Source organism: Lolium rigidum, chromosome 3 (assembly GCF_022539505.1).
Source record: "Lolium rigidum isolate FL_2022 chromosome 3, APGP_CSIRO_Lrig_0.1, whole genome shotgun sequence".
NCBI classification, from domain to species: domain Eukaryota; kingdom Viridiplantae; phylum Streptophyta; class Magnoliopsida; order Poales; family Poaceae; genus Lolium; species Lolium rigidum.
In genome coordinates, this window is record NC_061510.1 from 384,011,571 (window position 1) to 384,036,950 (window position 25,380).

General features: G+C 43.9%; 2 protein-coding genes across 2 annotated transcripts; both read right to left on the reverse strand.

Annotated features, from left to right (window-relative positions):
* Positions 1–1,200: 1,200 nt before the first annotated feature.
* Positions 1,201–5,848, reverse strand: LOC124697552 (serpin-Z2A-like). The gene is made up of 3 exons (XM_047230127.1): positions 5,669–5,848; positions 2,148–2,594; positions 1,201–2,028 (listed from the first exon to the last, which is right to left on the reverse strand). Exons 1-3 carry the CDS (start codon positions 5,846–5,848, stop codon positions 1,201–1,203), a joined length of 1,455 nt encoding a protein of 484 aa, XP_047086083.1.
* Positions 5,849–8,859: 3,011 nt separating this feature from the next.
* LOC124697553 lies at positions 8,860–15,586 on the reverse strand. Its single transcript, XM_047230128.1, has 11 exons — positions 15,479–15,586; positions 15,164–15,404; positions 13,118–13,552; positions 12,851–12,988; positions 12,669–12,772; positions 12,364–12,585; positions 11,545–12,039; positions 10,450–10,874; positions 10,013–10,106; positions 9,808–9,938; positions 8,860–9,041 (listed from the first exon to the last, which is right to left on the reverse strand). The coding sequence occupies exons 2-11, from the start codon at positions 15,347–15,349 to the stop codon at positions 8,860–8,862; spliced, it is 2,412 nt and encodes an 803-aa protein (XP_047086084.1). The 5' UTR covers positions 15,350–15,404; positions 15,479–15,586.
* Positions 15,587–25,380: the final 9,794 nt, after the last annotated feature.

The following is a 25,380-nucleotide window of genomic DNA, read 5'->3' on the forward strand; positions in this document are numbered from 1 at the left end:
CTCCTTCGCTCGCGGGCGAAATCACACCGCCATGGACCACCTTGATGGGAGATTGGGCGCCGAAGATCCTGTCGCCGCTGGCCGGCTGCTGCCACGCTTCGTGGCTCACGACGACGCTGCTGCGGGGCGCCACCGACGTTTGGGCCGGCCGCCACTGCGCGACGCGACGGCGTCGCCCGCCTAGCTCGCCGCCGCCGGTCGGGCTCACGACGCGGTAGAGCTCCTCAGTGGCGACAGCTGCGTCCAGCCAAGCTCTCTGCGCCTCCTGCTATGATTCCTAGATGATGCTTTTTGCACCGTCGCGGGGTGAGTCTAACTTTCCTGGATGTCCCAACCATAGTGCTACCATTGGCCAACAAAGGGTGCTACCAACGCTGGCCGGGGAAGCTACACATAGTATTTCCGAGTTGCTACTGTATGGTGTCCTGGTTTGGGACTTTGCTCCGCCAGCTACATAGATATATACTTTTTCTATTTTTGCTACCTCAAAGTGCTACGAAGCCACGATGCTACAATAGTATATATTTTTTCCTACAATTATTAAAACTGTTTTGCTACTTTTGGTACAAAATTATGCTACGATTTTCCGACGAGGTTGGGTTTGCTACAATTTTCCCGCGGAGGGTGGATTTTTGCTACCATAGGCATAGGGCGTTGCTACTAGCAGCTGTGGTGTTGCTGTCCTTGACGGACGGAGTTGCTACAACCTCCGACGGCGTTGTTGCCGGCTGCAGGCGATGTCTCCGTTGATTTTTTAGAGGATTTGCAACATATGAATAAAAAAAATTGCTACAATTTATTTTGCGGTTTTGCTACATCTGCGTAATATGTTTGCTACGTGGTCTCCGGCGAGGTCTCCGGCGAGCCCAGCCTTTTTATTTTTTTTCTGAACGAACCGTTTTTTGCTTCAGTCATTTGTCTGCCGGGGTTGATTTTTTGTCTGCCGGAGATGTTTTTTTTTACATGCAAATCTAACCGTCAAAATGGTTGATCCAACGGCTGGGACCGGGGGCCCCGGGGGATGCCCAGCAGTTTCCTATTACTTTCGTTTCAAAATATTAGCCTTTTTAATGTCTCTTGTATATTTTCTGATGAAGTAAACGAATGAAAGGAGTATCTCCATGTGCCAGTTGAAGACCGTGATTCCTCTACTATCTTGGATATCTTGGCCTGTCTCGGCCACAAGATAAACTCTGTTAATTACTCGGTGTTTGTAGTAGAAGGGTCAAGAACGTGGCCGGCGAAGAGCACCGCGCCGGACACCTCCTCAACTATGAAGAACGCAAAAGGATGGTCCGCGACGAAATCCACAGGCGGTTCAGGCTCTTCGTCGCACTCAGAGACCATGGTGACGGCCGTGGCGGCCGCCGCCACGGTGCCTTCCTCGTTCACTTCGACAATCGCTCTGTGAAACACATCTTCCACCTGCAGTCGCACGTCGCCGCCACCGCCGGAGTCCTCCACCATGTCAAACAAATCGGCGTGCCCGCCGAATGCTGCTTGGAGCCCCAAGCTCCTGAGAACATTTCTCATGCTGCAGAAGAAGGACAGCTTGAACTTGGGGAGCCGGAGCTTGGTCACGCTCCTAGACCACTTGGGAAGGTGGTCGAACAGAAAGCCCGGGCCGCTGGATGCCATCTCGTCGACAAGGCTACGCAGCCCCTCGCGCGCAGTTGGGAGGAAGACGCACATGGAGTACCGCGCCTTGCCGCCACCGCCGCCATTCGCGGCCTGCTTGTAAGGGAGCTTGAGCACCTTGAACCCGTCGTGGCAGCCCACCCGGTAGTCGCCGCCTCCGATTCCGCCCATGAAGGGCACGCTGACGGCGCTGCCGTCGAGACGGTAGAACCTGTGCTCTTTGGTGCGGCTCCGGAGGAAGGCCTCCTCCCACTCGCCCTTGAAGTAGATGGCATTGGTGAGAACGAGCCTGGTGCCCCCGTGAACGGAGCCTGGCGGGAGGACGGAGGTGATGAGCTTCTTTGTGGCCTTCGCGACCCAGCTGTTGATCTCCTTTCTTGCATCCTCTGCCTGCAGAACACAGAGATCGCATCGATCGGCCATGGTTGAAAGGCACAAATAGAGTGAGATATGTACGTTACAGATCTAGATTGATCGATGCCTAGGACGGCGAACTACTGCATGCTGACCTTTCTGATGAAGTCGACGGCCCGCGCTTCGGCCTTGTAGGACTCGACGGCGGCCTGCCGATAGGACGGCTTGAGCGACAGATCTTTCTGGCACCACACGCCACACGCAGACGTAACGACGAGCGGCCCTGACGGGTCGTCGGTGCCGGCGAGGGCGTTCTCCGCCACGGCTCGCACGATCCCCCGCGCGACCTCGTCTCGCGACGCGGCGCCGAGCACGGCAAGAACCTCGTCCAGTGTGGTGCCACGGGCGCCGGCAGCTAACAGACCTAACGCGGTGTAGATGGACAGCGGCGAGAACATGATGTTCTGGTCCTTGTGCTCCTCGCCATTGGACAACTTGTCGGCCAGGCGGAGCGCGAGCGCCGTCAACCCGCCGGAGTCGACGGAGGTCCCTTGACCACGAGCCTTCTTTTTCGGGCGCATCGCCTCCTTCTCCGCGGTGCCCTAGCTAGCTTGTCGATGTCACGAATCTACGGCGCAGGGTTTTATATCGCTACTAATTCGGGAGAAAACATTATTTAAGGACGGCGCTTGTGTGAATATACATGGACACTCGATGTTATTGATCTTTTTTAATCTTTGTTATTGACCTTCTTGTCTTTTTTTTTTAGGCAAACCATAGCCTAATCAGTAATCACGAGTCCCGGCCGAGCTACAGGTGAAATGCTTGGCGGGCCGGAACAAATAAACTAAGGTCATTAGACTGATATTGGGCTGGGTTTTACCAATAAATATCTATTTTTTTTTGTTTTCCTTCCAGGTTGGGCGGGCCATGGCCCAGGTTTACCCCGAGGAAGCACCAAAAATCCACAGGCGGCTAATAAATTCGTCCAAAATTTATTAAAATATTAAAATTTGAGCACTAGTTCGAAAAAAAAAGTGAGCCAATTATATAATATTGATAAAAAAATCCGGCAAAAATATTTTTGGTACTAACTGGTAAAACTGGTTTTCAGCGAGATTTTGGAAACACTGGCCGAGAAAAAAAAATCCCGCTCACTAGTCACTATATGATTTTTATGGAATTGTTTTTTGAGGAGCACTTATATATGGTTACTGTATTTATGTTTTTATTATGTAAGTTTTTTGTTTGCAATTCCTTCTCTAAATTAACATATCTATGTACATGTAGATCACATATATGTTTTTACCTTGATTTGTTTTTTTGTAAGATGACACATATAGTATTTTCCTAATATTATGTAATTATTATATCTATGATGCGTTACTTGATCCAATGATGTTATCAGAGCCCAATGATTGCTTTCTTGACTGGATAATGTATGCCCCATGATGCAATTTTTCTCATTAAAATTTGCTAAATTCTGTATGAATACTAGCTCTTGATAATACTAAAGTAAACGGAATAGCGATCTCGAAGGGAGCAGGCTCCGAATTTTTTAGATGAAATAGCTTCCTTTATTTAGGAAAATGTCATATCAGCGAGATAGCGCCGCTCTAATACGATCGATCCGGTGCCTCATTAAACTCAGTTTTGCAAATTTTATTCTTGCAACCTTCCCTAGCTAGCTTATCAGCATACTGAATTGCCCGTGCGTCGCGCAGTCTTCACCTCACATAACTCAAAGTCCATGATCATGGACTTCAGTAGCGTCCCCAGAGCCGACGGATCCGAAGCCTAATTTTGAGGGGAACAAAGATTTTTCACACCATATGAAGGTGTCTTGCAGGTGATCCTTGGAAGATTTAAGGTAAAGAGAGTTAATCAAAAAGTGCCACGGTGCCTTAGGGACCACAAAATCTTATCAGAGAGAATTGAAGGTCATGAATCTCACACCAGAAGTTTTCGTAGTCGATGGGTCACGGCAGGGCCGAGAGATTAAAGGATGGTGATGTTACGTCCCATTGGACCAAGCACTTGTTGTCTTGTGTTGATCTCTACTCTGGCAGTACTTTTCCGTTGCAGTTGAGCATGGTATTTTGATTTGTGATGCATGCTTGTGATGTGGAAGTCTCACATTTTGTGTGTCTGCCTATGTAAATGGAATCCACATGTCCGATCACCCATACTTTTTTACTAGCCAGAAAATTCAAGTCTTCAACCAAACATGCCCACAATAGATGATAGATAATTTAAGTCTCCACTCTCCACCTCCTACATATATAGACTCCTCACATTCTTCTCTACCATGTCGCAATTCTTATACAGATTTTCGATGATACCACTTTCTCAGAAACTGAAATTGTACACTTGAATAATATGAGCAGGTTGACATAAAACTCGTGAAGAGTGTTAGGAATGGTAGGCAACGGGAGCACCAGGAATATTATTTGTTAGGAAAGTTGTTGGTGCAAAGCAGTACACGTATCAGGTTTATATATCCATGTAATCACGGTGCTAGTAATATCCTGTGACAAGGTACCTATTTGCACCGAGCTCTTGCATCTCTCTAGAGTAGTAAGACAAAAGCGGTGACAAAATTTAGCCGGCAAATGAACTGACTGGCCGTAGCAAACAAAGCGGGGATAACTTGGGTGGGATCTTGCTTTAGATAGGATCAATGAGATCAAATTTTTGAAGATAAAAAACATGTCCAAAAATTCTCAAAAAATTTTGACTACATACATCTATGTTATATATGCAACACTAAAAAATCGCTGCTTCAAAATCAACATACATTTAGAGAGCCAAAAAAGATAAATCTGGGAATGAATAGTGTGAAATACTATTCACCCAAAGCTGACACTATTCATAATAGAATTTATCTTTTTTGTTTCTCTAAAAGTAGATTGAGTTTTGAGCTGATTTTTTTGGAGTTGTAGATACAGTCCATAAGTATGTTGTATAATTTTGTTTGATTTTTTTGTGTTTCATAAATATGCTTTTTATGATCTGATCTTACAATCTGCACCAGAAGAAGATCACTATCTGAGTCTCTCCCCAAACAAAGCTCTTGCTTGGCCTTCGGGACGTCTTGTTTGCTCTGCGCTTGTTCCTAGTGCATCCTGTTGGATATGTGGCTGCCGATCCCCTGCACCGAGCTGATACATAATGACAAAAGCTACGAGATGTACATGCCACGCCTGGCGCATGGTGCGTTTGTGTACAAATCACAGTATGTCCTTGATTCCAAAATAGGAACTGAAAGTACTGTAATCATGCATTGCATTTATATAACGCTGTGTACCAGATCCATGTAAATAAAATTGAGAGAAAAGAGCTTCTCAATTCGAAAAAGAACCGTTTTATGTGAAATTCTTTTGGCAGCGGAACTTCATTTGTGAGTTACTGAAATAAAGAAATACTATATGTTTTGAAAGTCAGATGTCTTTCACCACAAAGCAATTTCAAACAATCAACAAGGAAACGACCAATAAAGGCCCAATCACCAAATATAAGATCCATGTGATGTGATGCTCATGTCCATTTTGGAAGGAGTGCTCCTGTGCTTTCCGACACTTTTTTGCACGAATTCTAGAGCAGCCAAACGGATGTGATTAAGGGAGCTAATCCCACCTGGTTTTCCTAATATATATTCTAATAACAGGGAACTGACGTCACTGATCCCGCGCAAATCTTCTTGCGCCCATGTCCAGCTCGGCCTGTTGGCCCGCAACTGCTCGAGGCCACGATCTACCTGGTCGCCGTTACCATGTTCTTGATCTCCTCGACGTCGTTTCCCTCGCCCAGCTGAAGTGCGTAGGATGCACTTGACGGAGCAGGTGACCGCCGCCATGGCTCCTGGCTGGCCGTGCTGAATTTGATTTTGATTCCGTCAAGCGAACAGAGGAAGGGGAAAAGGGGGAGATGGGGAGTGCTAGATGCCTCGTGCTGATGGAACCATAGGATTTGAAGGAGGTCGCCGGCCTGGATGCGCGGCGGAGAGTCCATACGGCGGCGCCTGCCTCCTCCTTTGAGACGAACGGAAGAACAAGAACGAACGGGGAGGTGGGGCGTCAACAGTCAACCTGCCATCGTGCTATCCGAAGGTAACCGACGGGCCAACGGGCCGAGCTGGATTTGGGTTTGGACGCATGAGTATTCGTGTGGGAGCTTAAGGTAACGTCAGTTTCGCAAATCAGATAGGTTAGCGGCCTTAATCTTGGCTTCAGCGAGCGTCCGAGCTTCTTCGTCTTGTGTTTCGCTTGCGGTGGAGTCGGAGCTGCTATGGTTTGTCGAGTTTCTTCATTTGAGCAGCGTACGATGACCGGTGGCCCTCTGGCGATGATCTTCCTCGACGCATGTCTTGCGCCTTTCCTTTTCAGAGCTCGTCATCAGAGTCGGAGCTGCCTGTTGCTTCACGGGGAGTCGCTTGTTTGGCGGTGGCCGGCTTGAGCTTCACGGTGCCGCTTCCGCGAGGTCTTGGTGGTTGGATCTTCGGTGAAGTCGTAGTCGCTGAAGAGTGATGACGATGACGTTGAAGGTCAACCGCGACGACTTCTCGCTTCGGAGACCTGTGTATCTTGTGTGGGTTGCCAGGGTGGCTCTGTGCCCCCGCGGCAGTCGTGCTCCATGACGGTCGTCGGGGCACTTGTTTCGGTTTTCGGCCGGTTTCCCGTTAATAAACTGGTCAAATTCTGTACTTCTTCTTTATTAATGAAAATGGCAAGTCTTTTGCCTCGTTTTAAAAAAAAAATTAATCGTGACCGTATGTCTGCTTTGAAAAACGTGCAAAAGAAGTCTCGGAAAGCACAGGAGCACTTGCTCCATTTTGGTTACAACACATTACGCTACCGTGAAACATTATGCATTATATGCTTATAACAAACGTGGAGGTCCAGATTCTTTTGGCAAGGGGACAACGAGAAAAAGAAATATCGACTGGTTAAATGGAGTATAGTTTGTAGTCCCAAAGATCAAGGAGGGCTTGGAGTTCATGACCTAGAGGTCAAGAACTCAGCGCTTCTGGGTAAATGGCTATTTAAGCTACTTACTGAGGATGGGATTTGGCAAACTATACTTCGGAGAAAGTACATAGGCTCGAAGACATTATCTCAAATGGTTTGGAAACACGGGGATTCACACTTAGGGCCGGTCTTATGGCGACAAAAAATGTCTTTTTTCGACATGGGACTTTCTCCATTAAGAATGGTGCACGAGATACGGTTACTGGGAAGATGCTTGGCTCGACAATGCACCCCTATGTGAACGAGTATCCCGCTTTGTATAGAATTGCGCGTCGCCAAGGTGATACCATTGCAACTCGTAATGGCTACCTCACCCCGAATGTGACGTTCGGACGGGTTTTACTAGGACAAAGGCTCGTGGCATGGAACAACCTAATTCCGCGGCTTGGAGATATTCAATTATCGCCGGAGCCGGATGAATTTCGATGGAACCTCCACGTAGATGGTTCCTTTTCTGTAAAATCTTTCTACAATGCGATGCTGCTCTCGATTTACCGGTTGATAATAATAAGAAAATTTGGAAGATGAAGATACCATTAAAAATTAAAATTTTTGGATGGTATCTTCGTCGTGAGTTATTCTCACCAAAGATAATCTTGTTAAGCGGAATTGGCACGGAAGTACACGATGTGTCTTTTGTCATCATGATGAAACCATCAATCATTTATTCTTCCGGTGCCAGGTTGCGAGATCTATATGGTCGGTCATCCAAGTAGCGTCTACCTTGTATCCCCCGACTAGTGTCGCTAATGTCTTTGGCAATTGGCTGCATGGTATCAATTCAAGGTTTAAAATGCTTCTTAGGATGGGGGCGTTAGCGGTTATACGGGCGCTCTGGCTATGTAGAAATGACAAGATTTTTAATGACAAAAAATGCTCTTTGTTGCGGGTTATCTACGGATGCACGGGTATTCTCCGTTCGTGGTTACCTCTTCGGCGGGAGGAGAACCGAGACTCGTTTACGGAGGTCCGTACACGGTTGGAGGTTACGGCGAGGGATACGTTTTCCCTACATGGGTGGCAGCATAGTCTACGGATAGAAGCTCCACCTAGCTCTTAGGCGTTATATAATTCATCGTTCCGATATGTATTTCGCATCTTTTTGTTTTATGTAACTTTGGTGACTTGAGACAAACAAACGGCTATGTGCATCCCTGGTTATGCGGAGAGGCTGGATGTAATTACTTCTTGAAGTAATAAAGCATCCTTTATCGGAAAAAAAAAAACAAACGTGGAGATTCTGGGAGAATAGAGATTTGGTGAGGTAGAAAGCAGCATCGGTTCCGCAACTCCAGATGTATTTCAACAGTCGTTAGTGTGGTTGCAGATGAATTTCACGCCAAACATTGTCCTAGTCGATGGTCTCGTCGAAGGCAGGTGATGTTATGTGATGTCGAAGTCTCACAGTTTGTGTGTCTGCCTGTGTAAATGGAATCCACATGTCCGATCACCCATACTTTTTGTACTACTAGGCAGAAAATTCAAGTCTTCAACCAAACATGCCCACAATAGGTGATAGATAATTTAAGTCTGCACTCTCCACCTCCTACATATATAGACTCTTTACATTCTTCTCTACCATGTCGTATTTCTTATATAAATTTTGATGCTACCACTTCTCGAAAACCGAAATTGTACGCTTGAATAATACTGAGCGGGTTGACATGAAACTCGTGAAAAGTGTTAGGAATGGTAGGCAACGGGAGCACCGGGAACAGAAATTGTTAGGGAAGCTGTTGGCGCAAAGTGGTATGCGTATGAGGTTTATGTATCCATGTAATCACGGTACTAGTAATATCCAGTGACAGGGTAAAGATGTGCACTCAGCTACTGCATCTTTCTAGAGTAGTAAGGCGAAACCGGTGACAAAATCTGGGCCATTAGCTGTCAAAAGAGCCGACTGGCCGTAGCAAATAAAGCTGGGTCCCTCATCCCTATCCTTCTGCTCCAGGGGTTTGCTTTGCCACGGCGACGTCTTGTTAGCTGTGCGCCTGTGCCCTTGTTCCTTGCGTATCTTGTGGCCTTGTGGCAAAAGCTAGCAGATGTACAGTACATGCCACATCTGCCTCATGATGTGTTTGTGTACAAATCACACTTCATGCCGTTGATTCCAAAACAGGAACCGAAAGTACTGTAATCACGTATTGCATTTGTGTATCACTGCGTACCAGATCCATGGAAATGAAATTGAGAGCAGAGAGCTTCTCAATTCGAAAAAGAAGACGTATTATGTGAAATTCTTTTGGCAGCAGACCTTCCTTAAAACTAACATGCATTTAGAGATGCTGAAAGAAGACGAAAGATGGTTTAGAAGTTCGTAGCAAAAGGTCAGATCAAGGGCTTTAGCCACAAAACAGTTTCAAGCAATCAAAGGAAACGGCCGATAAAGGCACAAGCACCAAATATAAGATCCATGTGATGTGATGCTCATGTAGTCATGTCTATTTTGGTTTATGCTACTGTGAAAAATTATATGCTTGTAACAAAGGTGGAGATTCTGGGGAAAAAAATCGAGATTTGGTGAGGTAGAAATAGCAGCATCGGTTCCTCAACTCCAGATGTATTTCAACAATCATCAGTTCTACAGAATAGTCAATATCATAAAATTTTGCAACTAACAACATTTGTTACTGAATTACAAAATGAGACATCTGTCATTGTGTTAGGCAACTAGAGTCTAAGCCAAAAGGTCCATTGTGGACACGCTGAACATCATTACATTTTGCAACTAAGAACATTCCTTACTACTGTGTTAGCCAGCTAAAGAAAAATTCTAAGGGCAACAAACATTGACGGGACAATAAAAACTTTAATTCCGTCCCTGTTTGGTTGCGCCGCTGACAGAGCATCCAGTATTCTCTGATGCCAATATGCATCCAAGGGTAGGGAGAAGATAACAGGTGCAGTGTTGTAGGGATCCTGGCGTCAAATAGAGCAAGTGTCACGAATGCCATGAAAAGGATAAAACTGAATCATAAAAGATAAGTAGCAACCTTGCACCCCTAAGGATTCCATGTGCCAGTTGTTTGCAGAAAGGGAGAGCAATACCCTTGAAAACTTTTTGGTAATGTGGCCCAATTACTTGGCCTGCATTTAGCTTCATTTTTGTTAGCAAAATCTCAGCTGAAAGAAACTACACAGGGGAAGAAACTGTATGCTAAATATGATCTCATTTTTCAAAGCATGATTTCTTGATTCGTCCATATGATATACAAATATAAGGAGACATATTAGAAAACGGGTGTTAAAGTAAAATGACAACATAACAGGCCTGACACACTCATTTGTTTAGAAGGAAATCATTACAAAAATTGCCTTGAATAAAAAGCAGACACTGCTCAAGATGTTATAGTAAAACTACACCAGCCAATAAACAAGTGTGGCATGAGCATAAGAAAGGTGTCGACAAAAGAATAGAGAAACAGCTTACCAAGTGTGTTATAGTTACAGTTAAGTTCTGAAACTAGCGGTACAGAATGTACATGGATGTCGGTTTTCTTTTCACCAGATGCACTGGTTGAACAATATTCAACTGGTAGAGCATCATCATCATCAGTAGAAACTGACGAGAACAACACGGGGAGGAATAATAACCCAGCAGGAAATCTTTGCCTCCTTGTCACCCACAGAAATAAAGCAGCATAAGGAGTACAGTGGATTATAGAAATTGCAATCTCCAATACTATGCACAAGCAGATGATTGTGCTGCTCAAGATAGTGAAGAATATATAGAATATAGAAGCTGTCGGTAGAAGAAGCAAGACTGGTGTAAACAACAGGGAACCAACCACATGTTGTTCAACTGTGTAGTCATAGCTATCTAATCTCTGCCTAAGAGGATTCCATTTGCGCCCTCTGTTAATAATACAAGCATGTATCAGCAAGTCTACAAGAAATGTACAAGGAAGAAATCTAATGAAGAAACAAAATATTTTGAAACTTAAATTGCTATAAGTTCATTTAGAACTGCAACAGTTGATTAATTAAATCACTAAATAAACGGTTAGTTAAAACAGTCATCAAAATAAGGACGCCAATTAAGCCAGAAGATGAGAAATGAACATCATCCTAACTTTTACAGCTGTTCATTTCTCTAAAAGCTGTTAGCTCCACGATGAAAATGCTAATTATTATCCAATAACATTTTTGTTTACTCTCTAAAAGATGTCAGCTCCACAATTGATTATTAAATGTTCGATGTTCACCATGGAAGCAACATATCCATTGTAAGAGAACTTAAGCATGTGCAGATGTAAAACTGGGCACAACCGCACAACAATACAATGACGTGTCTCATACAAAATAGACAAAAGTGTGATAATCTTCTGTACTATAAGTATAATTTGTTGTCTTTGTGTAGGGTGCACATATGATCATATATTTTTATCAATTCTACATGCACAACACATACAGTTCTAGTGCTATGAAGAAAATTAGATTATATTTTAAATTGTAAAACAACTAAACCCAAAAGAGTTCATTACATCTGAGGTGCATTTACCCAACAATGTATCCACAGCTTTACCTGAAAAGACGCCACAACGATGTCACTGTCTGAATCTGCCTTGAATATATTAAGGAGATTAACCACTGAAGCAGGGTAACATGTAATGTCGCAAGCTGGATAATGTCTATGAAGAATGAAACAGGAACTGTGAAACCTAAAAGGATTCCAGAAAATGCAAGGCCTTGAATTATATGCTTCAGGAAGCCTCCCAACATGAACCAAAGGGTAGAATAAATTTGGATTGCATTCAGAGAAATCATGCCTAGAAGTTCTGCTAACTCCGTATTCAGCTTAAAGCCTGCTGGAACACCCATCAGCCACACACAACCAGATCTCAGGACAGCATCTGTCATGTAGTGGAGAAGAGAAAAAGTCCAGGAGCAAATAGTCTCCATGTTTAACAATAATGCTGTTCCAAGGATGAAACCCATCAGAAGATCCATGATAATATTTGACCACAACGCATGCTTCTTAATTGCAGCTTTGTGTGCATATTCAACATTCACAGAGGAGCTGCAGAGTATGGAAGTAACATGATAAGATACCCAGGATAATTGAAGAGAAGCTTAGTGTTAATAACAATCTATTCTACCATCACCACTAACAGCTAAAATATATGTAATCTCAACTTCTAATATTGGGGAAACAAAAAGGTTCCTTACATCAAGGTTAACGTGAACCCATAAATGGAATGAAATACAGTAGTCAGCTATCATAAAGCAAAGAAACCAGGTGAGGTTGGCAACCACATTTGACATGACTAGACGAGATAACTAGCTACCGGTTAATTAAGTTATAATGGAAAACTTAAGCAGCATCATAGGCATCCCAAGTTACCTTAAGGAGGTGTCTTGAAGGGAAACCGGCAAATACAGAATTTGGCAACAACGGAGATGCATGTTTTTCCATGAGTGTCTGAAGACCTTTTGTAACATGGAGTACTTGGACACATGGCTTAAACATTTTCTGAACAGTTGAATGAAGATGTAGACAATAGTCAATACTGAAGCCAAAACTATTCCGGTCAAATGTTGCAACAATTGAACTAAGGCCTCAAACCTGAATAAACAAGCAGCAGTCAGATAAGAGAAGAAGAAGAAAACAGTGCTAGTCAGAGAAGGTAGACAAAGGATGATGCTTACACAGTTGCAAGCAAGAAATGAGCTGCAGAACTATTATTCGCAGTTTTCCAAGAAACTGGTACTCTAGCTGCATTTGAGCAATTAAGCGCCAAAACAATCGGATCCTACAAACATATATGTGGACCAGATTATTTAACTGTTTAGATTATACTGTAAGAACATGTAAGCAGTAAGGAGCATACCAAATCAAGAACTGGTGGTCTTTTTTGCAGATCACATATCCAATTCGGCTTCTTGAAGGGGGGCTTCAAACTATGAGGAGCATCATCCCCCTGGGAAAAATGGTTTCTACCAGCAATTGGAACATCATAAAGTATGACCTAAATAAATTGAAAAGAAAAAAGTAACTGGTCACAGTAAGCAATTGAACAGTACCAAAGGAAATAGTTTACAATTATCCAAACTATCATTATCACAAGGTTGTAAGAAGTGAGAGTTGACTTACATACGTGGCAATGATTAATCTCAACATTCTGGTCATCAAGATACAAATGCTGAAGCATTGGAATTTGGCTCACATTACATTTGAAGCACTTTTCAGGCTTACAGCAAAAGTGCACCCAGTTGCCACCTTTAACTACTGACTTCTTGCAAGTATCCAGAAAACCATCTAATACGCTACAATCACATTCCCATTTTCTATTATTTCTGCTTTGCTCTTGATCTTCACTTCCCAATGATCCATTCAATACAACAGAACTGTCTTGGTTTTTGGCAGAATGCTTTGTCTTAACAGCTTGAGTCTGCAACAGCCGATATTTTTCTTTAACACAGCAGGCTTCAAAATCTCTTGGAAGATGCATAACACAATCCCCAAGGATGGTAAATGCTGCAGATTCTTGTAGTGTTATTGGCATCCTTTTATCTGAGGAAAGGATGGTCGCCTAACAAAAAAGAAAACATTTAGAAAGGTAGCAATCTCAAAATCCTAAAAACATTAGAAAAAATATCCTCACTTCTCTTATAACTATATGTATATTACAATATTAATTAAGAAAATACAACAAACAAGTTTTTCCATCCTTGGATCTTTTTATCTTTCATTCAGCAAAATCTGATCAAATGTTTCACATCAGGAATTATGAAATTTAGAAGCTAAAGATGACTTCACGCTAGATGTTATATCCCCCTTCTCGTAATACATGTATCCAATTTTTATAGTATGTGAATGGACGATTGCAGTAATCAAGCAATGGTCCTGGTATCAAAACATGTAACACAAATAAGCTGCAATAAGGATCTAAGTCAAGTGAAACATTGAGGATAAAAAATACAGACCACCACAAAAGGCCAATAAGACATAAGTTTGGCTGTAAAGGGAAAGCTCATACTCAAACATTTCCAAGTCAGCTGTTTGAACAATAAAATGATTTAAATATTCAGAGCCTTCAGACATAAGATGATTCAAAACAACAGAAGTGTTACGAGAAACCGATTCAACAAGTGGCGGTGCCAGGACTTAAGTGTTGTGGTGTCAATGCTTCATAATGGCTTAACATGTAGGGATTTATGTCTACAAATTCAAAAAAAATCAAAAGTCTAATGGCAAAGCTGTGATGTGTAGCACTGCCACTGCATTTAACCACCTTACCATAAGTCCATAACATGTACATGATCTTCACTTGCTGTTCAGTTTAAGTAACGCACACAAACTAGATTAAGCTAATGGCTACAGATTTCAAGGGCTGGAAGAGGGTCATACGAAATATTTGCAAAATACCCCCATTCAACAAATTCCGCTATTATCTTTCCTATGGTCCATGCAGAAATATTAAATCCAAGAATGGTGTCATTCCCTTGTGCTAACCAAACACAAACTTGTTGGTTAGATTATCCATTTCGACTAGCCAAACACAAACCAGCGGTATCAGATGACTCCAGGATGCAGGCATCAATACAAAAAAAAATATCCGTTTGGTTCCTGAGGATTTTAACTCGTAAACCCCTAACCCAAAGCCAGAAGCATGCATATACAATATTCGTTCTTTTATCGCAATTCAGGGATGAGGTCCGCTTATTTATTTCCATTGGGAGAGGGGTTTCAAATATTCTTTCTTTTAGTAAATAAATAAGTTATTTGTGTATCTCACCGACTGTGCACTAAGAGCAGCTAAAAGTCAGCCACGTAAGAAAATCAATAAATGCGTTGCGACAAACAAAAAGTTAGGGCTGGTTTGACTGGCCTCCCCACGTTGTGAGTGTTATATGCCATATAATTATCTGCATTGTGATTTATGTGCTACTACCTACTATAATAAACGAGCGGAACCAGATCATATGTTCTGCCTTCTTAACTGATCTCTTATATAAATTAGGTTAGTTCGCCTTAAAATTTCAGAAATCTTCTTACAGTATAACAAAATAACCAAACTGGCCATTGTCAAAGCCTCCAGCTAAACCCTAATAGAATCCAAGATAAACGGGATAAACGGCAAAGTACATTTAAAAGCACAATCGATGCCAGTATTGTAAATTGTAATGCTGCTGTGGCTGACCTGTAACGTGTCGAGGCTGGGGAAGGACCGCAAGATCTCTCCCTCGGAGACAAACGCCGAGACGACGATGTCGACAGAGCCCGCGTGGGGGAAGAGCCACCCGAACATGACATATCTGGTGGACACGGACTCCTCCAGCTCTGGCTGACGCTGCTGGCGCGGCCACCAGATCCTGCACCGCTCCATCGGGCAGGGGCTGATCTAGATGGTGTGCCCAGAAATTGTGAAGGTCCCTCCCTCCCTGCTAGTGGAATTGATTTAGCTAAGAGAGAGAATCGCTCGCTGCTGGATGAGAAGGAACGACGTAGCTCATACCTCAGAGGAAGGAAGGAGACCCAATGGCCACAGACTGGGACCGGGGCGGAGACAGCGGCAGGAACACGCGCGATGCTCCGGGAGCCGAGGAAGAAGGGGGACGGCGGTGGCGGCGGCGGCAGCGACGCGTGTGGGAGGCGGCAGCACGGGGCGGGATCGAGGCGTCGGTCGTCGGCCTCCGGCGGTGACGCAAGGTACGGCGCGGCGGAAGAAGGCACGGCAAAGAGGGCGAGTCTGGTTGCAGAGGATATGTTTGGTACAGTGCATCACCCTAGCATGGATGCTCATAGTTGCAGAGCCAGAGGAAGTTAAACTTTTAACTTCTAGAGAGCCAGGATCAAACTCAGATTTTGTTTCTACAATATATTTTTACTAGTATAAAATGGAAGTTGGGCACATTACTTTTAAATAACATCTGATGATTCACGGCCGTCAAATTGCCCTCAACAACACCGATAAACTTCTAACCATCGTCAGCTGGTGGTATATTTCTTTAGAATGTGTTTGATCTGAAATCAAGTGGAATAGAATGGAACCTCTAGATGCGGCATGGACTAGTTCCACCAAATCGGTGGAACCTGGTGAAACAGCTACTAACAATCACCGAATCGATGAAACAGAGAGAGGATTGGTTATCCTCACCCCCACACGATCCAAGCCTATCTCTCCATGTCGTTTCTCTAGTCTCCCTCGTCCAATCGGTGGCGTGGTGGCAACGGGTACCAAGCAAGGATGCCCCATCGGCGGGAAGTAGAGGCGACAATGGCTCTCAAGCGAACATGTGTGATGGCGGCAACGGGAATCAGGAGTGGCGACGGCGGGAACCGCTTCAGCTGAAAGCTAGCAGTATACGCTGCTACTGGATGCTATGCCGCAAGCTGATGTTGAATGAGGGGCAACGAGTTGTTGCAGATGTTGGGCATCGACTGTGCTTCCAATTGTTATTTGTTCAAATCATAAATTATTGTGATGCGTCACTAGTCTTTAAAATAGTGATTGCTAATCTTCTATACTGCTATTTGGATGTAGTTTGCCAATCTATACAGGCTAATTGTAGATTTAATTGAAATAGAAAACATTAAAATGCAAAGAATATTGGAATTGGAAATGAATTAATATTATTAAAATTTATATACATGTATTTGTGATGGAGGTAATTTCACCTTTTGTCGCCTAAGAGGCTACCAAACATAGAGATGAAACCATTCCATTCTACTTGGTTCACATCTTTACAGTCTTTCCCCGATTTATTATAATTGAATTTAGTTAGCAGGCTATCAAATTACCAGTTTCTTGCTTTGGTATCTTTACAAAAATAAAGTTGAGTTAACGTCATGTTATTTGGTTCATTACCCTAAAGACCGAGAGGCAATCCTCCCATCCCCGTTAATTTTGGTTAATCTACTAAAAAAGACTTTTTTTTTATTTACATGCCTCCTCTGCAGCATGTGCATCTCTTAAATTGAAGTTCAATTTAACATATCAGCCCTCTCTCACCTTCTTACTTTTCGCATATTGTTTCCTTTCTTTTATGATATCTCTTTTCGTAATGGTTTAAAGACTGGATGCCCATGTGTGATTTGCATAGTTGCGTTTTAGAGAGCTTTTTGTCCGCACATCCCAAAAATCAACCAAATTGTTAAAAGTTGTACTCATGTATTCACACATCTCTAGTTGACATATTAGATCCTTTAAAAGAGATGAACAAAAGTAAGCATTAAGAGAAAAGGGGATCTCCAAGAGACTAGCAATCTCACTCCAATACATTTGTTTTCTTAAAGTGGCACCCTATAGTCTCATTTGACACCCTCTATATAGGGTGTGCAAACCGTGCATCTTATGATAAATGTTTCTTTGGGTGGGGAAAACCTTTAGCATTGATGTAATGCATCCCACTTGTGTAGCTTGTCATTGACGAATGCCAACGCCTCCTCCGATTGCACCTCTATCTCATCCCGCTTCTCTGACATCGCCTTCTGTAAGGGTATTTTACCCTTATCCATTATTTTGGTAACAATGACACCGTTGCTAGAGTATCATGTCTATGAGATTATTCCCAGGTATTAGCCAAATAGGCATAATGGTGTATCAATGGAACAAGAAGGTAAAGGGAGACCCCCCCCCCCACTTCGACAAAAATGAAGAAATCTTTTCAGCCTTAGGCCGGTCTATGGTCCGGTTGAACCGGCCCTGGCACCGGATGACCCGGCACCGACCGGCCCCTGGACCGGTGCCAGCCGAGCACCATCCAGTAAGGTTTCCACCTTTGCCCGGTGCTGCCAAGCCTGCCGCCCGGTTTGGACCAGACTGGTCCGTCCTCACGCCCGATCGGACCTGGCTGTGGACCGGATGCCCCGGTGCGCACCGGCTCCTGCTCCGGTGGCAACCGGGGGCATGTACTGCACGACCAAGACCCACCCCGGTCACGGCCCGGCGCTAGGCCCGGTTTGGACCGGATGGTCCGGCCTGTGGCCTGGTTGGACCGGCCCCTGCGCCGGATGGCCCGGCCCCAGGCCCGGTTGACCGGGCTCCTCGAAGGATTGCTGAGCTGGACAAGTTGCAACGTCCTGATTTCAAGTGACCATATAAATACCCCTTCACCTACCTCAAAACACAAAAGGCACTACATTACAAACTGTTCTTGAGCTCTCTCTCTCATACTCCATTGACAGAAACACCAAAAGCCTCAGATCTCCCTCCTCCTCCACCCAAACTCGAATCCCTCCGGGGAAAAGATAGAGGAGGCCCTGATCTATAGTTCCACCGAGCCAAATCTTGTTCCCCCTTGTATTCATCGAGATACTTGCTCTCTAGAGTTTCTTGGAAACCCTAGGTGGGCAAAAGAGGTCCGGAAGCATCCGGGCTGTGGATTTTCTCCTCACAAGATTGTGAAGGTTTGGAGGCTGCCTCAAAGTCTACCACAAGTCAGTGAGCTATTTCTTCGTGGGATAGGTGATGGCGTGTATTTCACACGTTCGTTGGGCAACCCCAAGAGGAAGGCATGATGCGCACAGCAGCAAGTTTTCCCTCAGAAAGAAACCAAGGTTTATCGAACCAGGAGGAGCCAAGAAGCACGTTGAAGGTTGATGGCGGCGGGATGTAGTGCGGCGCAACACCGGGGATTCCGGCGCCAACGTGGAACCTGCACAACACAACCAAAGTACTTTGCCCCAACGAAACGAGTGAGGTTGTCAATCTCACCGGCTTGTCTGTAACCAAGGATTAACCGAATTGTGTGGAAGATGATTATTTGCAGAGAAAACGATAAAACAAGTATTGCGGCGAGATTTGTATTTCGGTATTAAAGAATGGACCGGGGTCCACGAGTTCACTAGAGGTGTCTCTCCCATAAGATAAAAGCATGTTGGGTGAACAAATTACAGTCGGGCAATTGACAAATAAAGAGAGCATGACAATGCACATACATGTCATGATAAGTATAGTGAGATTTAATTGGGCATTACGACAAAGTACATAGACCGCCATCCAACTGCATCTATGCCTAAAAAGTCCACCTTCAGGTTATCGTCCGAACCCCTTCCGGTATTAAGTTGCAAAGCAACGAGACAATTGCATTAAGTATGGTGCGTAATGTAATCAACAACTACATCCTCGGACATAGCGCCAATGTTTTATCCCTAGTGGCAACAGACACGGCACAACCTTAGAACTTTCATCCATTGTCCCAGGTGTCAATGCGAGGCATGAACCCACTATCGAGCATAAATACTCCCTCTTGGAGTTAAAAGCAAAAACTTGGCCGGAGCCTCTACTAGTAACGGAGAGCATGCAAGATCATAAACAACACATATGTAATAACTTGATAATTAACATAACATGGTATTCTCTATCCATCGGATCCCGACAAACACAACATAGAGTATTACGAGATAGATGATCTTGATCATGTTAGGCAGCTCACAAGATCCAACAATGAAGCACAATGAGGAGAAGACAACCATCTAGCTACTTGCTATGGACCCATAGTCCGAGGGTGAACTACTCACTCATCACTCCGGAGGCGACCATGGCGGTGTAGAGTCCTCGGGAGATGAATCCCCTCTCCGGCGGAGTGCCGGAGGAGATCTCCAGAATCCCCCGAGATGGGATCGGCGGCGGCGGCGTCTCGGTAAGGTTTTCCGTATCGTGGTTTTTCGCATCGGGGTTTCGCGACGGAGGCTTTAAGTAGGCGGAAGGGCAGAGTCGGGGGCTGACGAGGGGCCCACACCACGGGGCGGCGCGGGCCCCCTTGGCCGCGCCGCCATGTGGTTTGGCCACCTCGTGGCCCCACTTCGTATGCTCTTCGGTCTTCCGGAAGGTTCGTGGCAAAATAGGCCCCCGGGTCTTCGTTTCGTCCAATTCGAGAATATTTCGTTACTAGGATTTACGAAACCAAAAACAGCGGAAAACGGGAACTGGCACTTCGGCATCTTGTTAATAGGTTAGTTCCAGAAAATGCACGAATATGACATAAAGTGTGCATAAAACATGTAGGCATCATCAATAATATGGCATAGAACATAAGAAATTATCGATACGTCGGAGACGTATCAATAGGCTCCGGAGAATAGGGTGAGCCTTCGTGGCGTTGGGGAATCCTTCATGGGGCCTCCACCCCTCCAAACGTGACGTACCTTCTTGCAAAGGAAGGGAACACGGGAATAAACCCTCGTCTCCGCGTGCTATCGGTTATCCCTAACCGAACTCTTTACTTGTGTTATATTTGCCTGTGAGAGCCTTCGTGCTCGAGTTACTTGTATCATCATATAGGGTGCCTCACCTAGTTTGCATTAGGCTCATCTTTATATTACGCAAAGCCTAATATTGCAAATAAAGAAATGAAATTTGTAGAAACCTATTCACCCCCCTCTAGGTTTATCATCTCTGAACTTTCAATTGGTATCAGAGGCTGGACTCTTTTTAAGGGCTTCACAGCCTTAAGAGTGAGATGGATAAACTATTCGAGGGTCTGGATGAAGATTCTAACCTTTCAGTTAAGGAGATGAAATCCAGATTCTTAGCATATGAGGCTGAGAAAAAGAAAAAGGAGGATGAAGTCCACAGCCAAATGGCACAAATGAGTGCCATGCTTAAAAACCTGACGAGTGGGACTTCTAGTGGGACTTCGGTCCCTCCGGAAACTTTCCATGAAGTCAATCATGACTATCCCAGAAACACTTCACACATGCCTCATATAAACCATAGTGGGAGTGTTCCCCATTTTGATGGAACTCACTTTCCTTTTTGGAAATCCTCTATGGAGTCTCATATTCGTAGCTGCAGTGTGGAGATGTGGGAGATCATCGTGAAAGGTTACCAGAAGCCACAAGATCCCATTAGGCTAACCTCCACTGAGTTCTACAACCGTCAAATCAATGCCTCTGCATGTGACAAGATTAGAAGTGGCATCAACCGCAAGCTCCTTGATCAAGTCAATGGCATTGGCTCCGCTGAAGAGCTTTGGGATCGGATTCTAGTACTCCAAGAGGGAACCAGTCTGATCCAAGGAGCTCTCTATGAGTCAGCAAAGACAGAGGCAACCTTGTTCGTGATTAGAGAAGGAGAATCCTTGGCCGATGCCTATGGAAGGCTAGCTTGGTGCTCTTAGAGTAAAGGTCAAGGGCCTTGGATGTGAAAAATACAATGATGGCTTTGAAATGAATGAAGAATTCATAAAGTCCAAGGTCATTGACATGATTATTGTCAAACAAAAGGACACCAACCTTGCACTCAACTTGCAAATCCTCACCAAGCAAGCTAATCTGAACGCAGATGATCTAGTCTCCTATGTGGCAGCCAATGAAAACATGGCCAAGACAGGAGAAAAGCTCATGGCAATGAACCGTGTAGAAGGATCCTCACACAACCTTGCTTTGAAGGCTAGAGCTGACCAAGAAAGATAAGAAGCCTATGAGATCGAAGAAGATGAAGAGATGATTTCAACTAGTGACATCGTGACAGATTTTGCTTTCTTTGCCAAGAAGTACAAGAAGAAGTTCCCAATGTCCTTCAATGAGAAGAAGAAGAGAACGTGCTACAACTGTGATGAAGATAGCCACTTTGCAAATGAGTGCCCTTATGAAAAAAGGGTAGACAAGCCAAAGTTTGTCAAAGGGGTCAAGCCAAGATTGAAGCCAAACCCAATCAATGAACGATACAAGAAGAACAAAGGGAGAGCCTTTGTTGGGGTTGAGTACATTTTCGATGAAGAGGAAGAAGACGAGGAGAAGGAGGCCGGAGTGGCTGGTTTGGCTTTCTCCAAACCCGGATCACTCTTCACATATGACTACTCCAAGGATTACTCCACGGAGTCCTCAACTCCGAATGATATTGGTTCTTCCTCCATGGCAAGAACAACTAATGATGATGACTTCAATGACTCTCCCTCCTCTACAACCGTCGGCTCTTGTATAATGGCAAGGGAAACAAAGGTAATGGAATCCCCACCTTCTCTATCTAGTGTTCTTGATGATGAAACTGAAAATCAAGATGAGGTAGCTATACTTAAGGAACTTTATAAAGTTAGATGCACTCTTCGTGGTGATGCTCTTGTCAAGTTTCATTACTTGATGGACTCTCTCAAAGAAAGGGACGAGTCCATTGAGGAATTAGAATATCATTTGAATGATGAAAAACGGAGATTGAATCTCCTAAGACAAGAGCTGAAAAACGAAAGGTGCATATCTCAAGGCCTTAAGCAACAAATTGAAACTTTTGAATTAGATAAAGTTAAGAACCTAGAAACTATTGAAAGGGCTCAATTATTGGCCCAAGAGCTCGATGCTTTAAACAAGGAGCTTCAAGTTTCTCATGCTTCTCTCACTAGGGATCTTGACCACCTTGAAAAAGCTAACAAGCTTGTTAAGGATGAGCTCAAGAAACTTGGAGAGAACCATGACCTACTCCAAGAAACCTACAAGAAGGCTCTTGAATCAATGAATGATCCCATTATTGCTGAAAATGTTGCTAGTTCCTCCACTTCATTTACTTGTGAGCATGCCAAACTTGTTGAGGAACATGTTCGTTTGCAAGAGGAACTATCTTTGTATGTTGAGAGCAATGATGACGCGTGAAGTACACGTTCGTTGGGAACCCCAAGAGGAAGGTGTGATGCGTACAGCAGCAAGTTTTCCCTCAGTAAGAAACCAAGGTTATCGAACCAGTAGGAGATGAAGGCCACGTGAAGGTTGTTGGTGAAGGAGTGTAGTGCGGCGCAACACCAGGGATTCCGGCGCCAACGTGGAACCTGCACAACACAATCAAAATAGTTTGCCCCAACTTAACAGTGAGGTTGTCAATCTCACCGGCTTGCTGTAAACAAAGGATTAAATGTATGGTGTGGAGAATGATGTTTGTTTGCAAAGAACAGCAGAGAACAATGATTGCAGTAGGTTGTATTTCAGATGTAGAAGAATGGACCGGGGTCCACAGTTCACTAGTGGTGTCTCTCTAATAAGATAAATAGCATGTTGGGTGAACAAATTATAGTTGGGAAATTGACAAATAAAGAGGGCATAACAATGCACATACATATCATGATGACTACTATGAGTTTTACTTAGGGCATTACGATAAAGAACATAGACCGCTATCCAACATGCATATATGCCTAAAAAGTCCACCTTCGGGTTAGCATCCGCACCCCTTCCAGTATTAAGTTGCAAACAACAGACAATTGCATTAAGTACTATTCGTAATGTAAACAATACAAATATCCTTAGACAAAGCATTGATGTTTTATCCCTAGTGGAAACAACACATCCACAACCTTAGGGGTTGCTGTCACTCCCCCAGATTCAATGGAGACATGAACCCACTATCGAGCATAAATACTCCCTCTTGGAGTCACAAGTATCAACTTGGCCAGAGCCTCTACTAGCAACGGAGAGCATGCAAGATCATAAACAACACATATATGATAGATCGTTAATCAACTTGACATAGTATTCCATATTCATCGGATCCCAACAAACACAACATGTAGCATTACAAATAGATGATCTTGATCATGATAGGCAGCTCACAAGATCTAAACATGATAGCACAAGAGGAGAAGACAACCATCTAGCTACTGCTATGGACCCATAGGCCAAGGATGAACTACTCATGCATTAGTCCGGAGGCGGGCATGGTGATGTAGAGCCCTCCGGTGATGATTCCCCTCTCCCAGCAGGGGTGCCGAAGGCGATCTTCGAGAACCCCCGAGATGGGGTTGACGGCTGCGGCGTCTCTGGAACTTTTCTCGTATCGTGGCTCTCGGTACTAGGGTTTTCGTGACGGAAGGATTATATAGGCGAAGGGGCAGAGTCGGGGGACGCCCGAGGGGCCCACCCCATATGGCGGCGTGGCCAGGGGTGGGGCCGCGCCCCCTATGGTGTGGCCGCCTCGTGGCCCCTCTTAGTCTCCTCTTCGGACTTCTGGAACCTTCCGTGAAAAATAAGACCGTGGGCTTTTGTTTCGTCCAATTCCGAGAATATTTCCTGTGTAGGATTTTTGAAACCAAAAACAGCAGAAAACAGGAACTGGCGCTTCGGCATCTTGTTAATAGGTTAGTACCGGAAAATGCATCAAAATGATATAAAGTGTGTGTAAAACATATGAGTATTGTCATAAAACTAGCATGGAACATAAGAAATTATAGATACGTTTGAGACGTATCAAGCATCCCCAAGCTTAGTTCCTACTCGCCCTCGAGTAGGTAAACGATAACAAGGATAATTTCTTAAGTGACATGCTACTATCATAATCTTGATCAATACTATTGTAAATCATATGAGATGAATGAAGTGATTCAAAGCAATGGTCTAGATAATGACTAAACAACTGAATCATATAGCAAAGACTTTTCATGAATAGTACTTTCAAGACAAGCATCAATAAGTCCTGCATAAGAGTTAACTCATAAAGCAATAGATTCGTAATAGAAGGTTTTGAAGCAACACAAAGGAAGATTTAAGTTTCAGCAGTTGCTTTCAACTTTCAACATGTATATCTCATGGATAATTGTCAACACAAAGTAATATGATGTGTGCAATAAGCAAGTATTTAAGAATCAATGCACACAGTTGACACAAGTGTTTGCTTCTAAGACGGAAAGAAGTAGGTAAACTGACTCAACATAAAGTAAAAGAAAGGCCCTTCGCAGAGGGAAGCAGGGATTACTCATGTGCTAGAGCTTTTTATTTTGAAAACATGGAAACAATTTTGTCAACGGTAGTAATAATTCATATGTGTTATGCATAAGACCTCTTATAAGTTGCAAGCCTCATGCATCGAATACTAATAGTGCTCGCACCTTGTCCTAGTTAGCTTGGACTTCCATGGATTATCATTGCATTACATATGTTTCAACCAAGTGTCACAAAGGGGTACCTCTATACCACCTGTACAAACGTCCAAGGAGATAAATCGCATTTGATTTCTCAATTTTGATAGATCTCAACTTGAGGACATCCATACCGGGACAACATAGAAAACAGATAATGGACTCCTCTTTTATGCTTTAAGCATTCAACAACAGATAATATTCTCATAAGAGATTTGAGGATTAATGTCCAAGCTGAAACTTCCACCATGATACATGGCTTTGGTTGGCGGCCCAATGTTCTTCTCTAACAATATGCATACTCAAACCATTTAACTCATGGCAAATCTCCCTTACTTCAGACAAGACGAACATGCATAGCAACTCACATGATATTCAACAAAGGTGTAACAGGTTGATGGCGTCCCAAGATAACATGGTTACCGCTCAACAAGCAACTTATAAGAAATAAGATACATAAGCGACATATTCTTTACCACAATAGTTTTTAGGCTACTTTCCCATGAGCTATGTATTGCAAAGACAAGGAATGAAATTTTTAAAGGTAGCACGTAAGCAATTTACTTTGGAATGGCAG

Excerpts from the sequence above, each read along its gene's own strand:
- LOC124697553 (XM_047230128.1), bottom strand. The coding sequence starts at position 15,349 with ATGGAGCGGTGCAGGATCTGGTGGCCGCGCCAGCAGCGTCAGCCAGAG. Across the intron at positions 12,586-12,668 it reads CATTTCTTGCTTGCAACTGT|GTTTGAGGCCTTAGTTCAAT; the intron begins GTAAGCATCATC and ends TTGTTTATTCAG. Across the intron at positions 9,042-9,807 it reads GTTTTTATTGTCCCGTCAAT|GCCACAAGATACGCAAGGAA; the intron begins GTTTGTTGCCCT and ends TTTTGCCACAAG.
- LOC124697552 (XM_047230127.1), bottom strand. The coding sequence starts at position 5,848 with ATGGCGGCGGTCACCTGCTCCGTCAAGTGCATCCTACGCACTTCAGCT. Across the intron at positions 2,595-5,668 it reads ATTTGCGCGGGATCAGTGAC|GGCACCGCGGAGAAGGAGGC; the intron begins GTCAGTTCCCTG and ends CAAGCTAGCTAG. Across the intron at positions 2,029-2,147 it reads CCGTCGACTTCATCAGAAAG|GCAGAGGATGCAAGAAAGGA; the intron begins GTCAGCATGCAG and ends TGTGTTCTGCAG.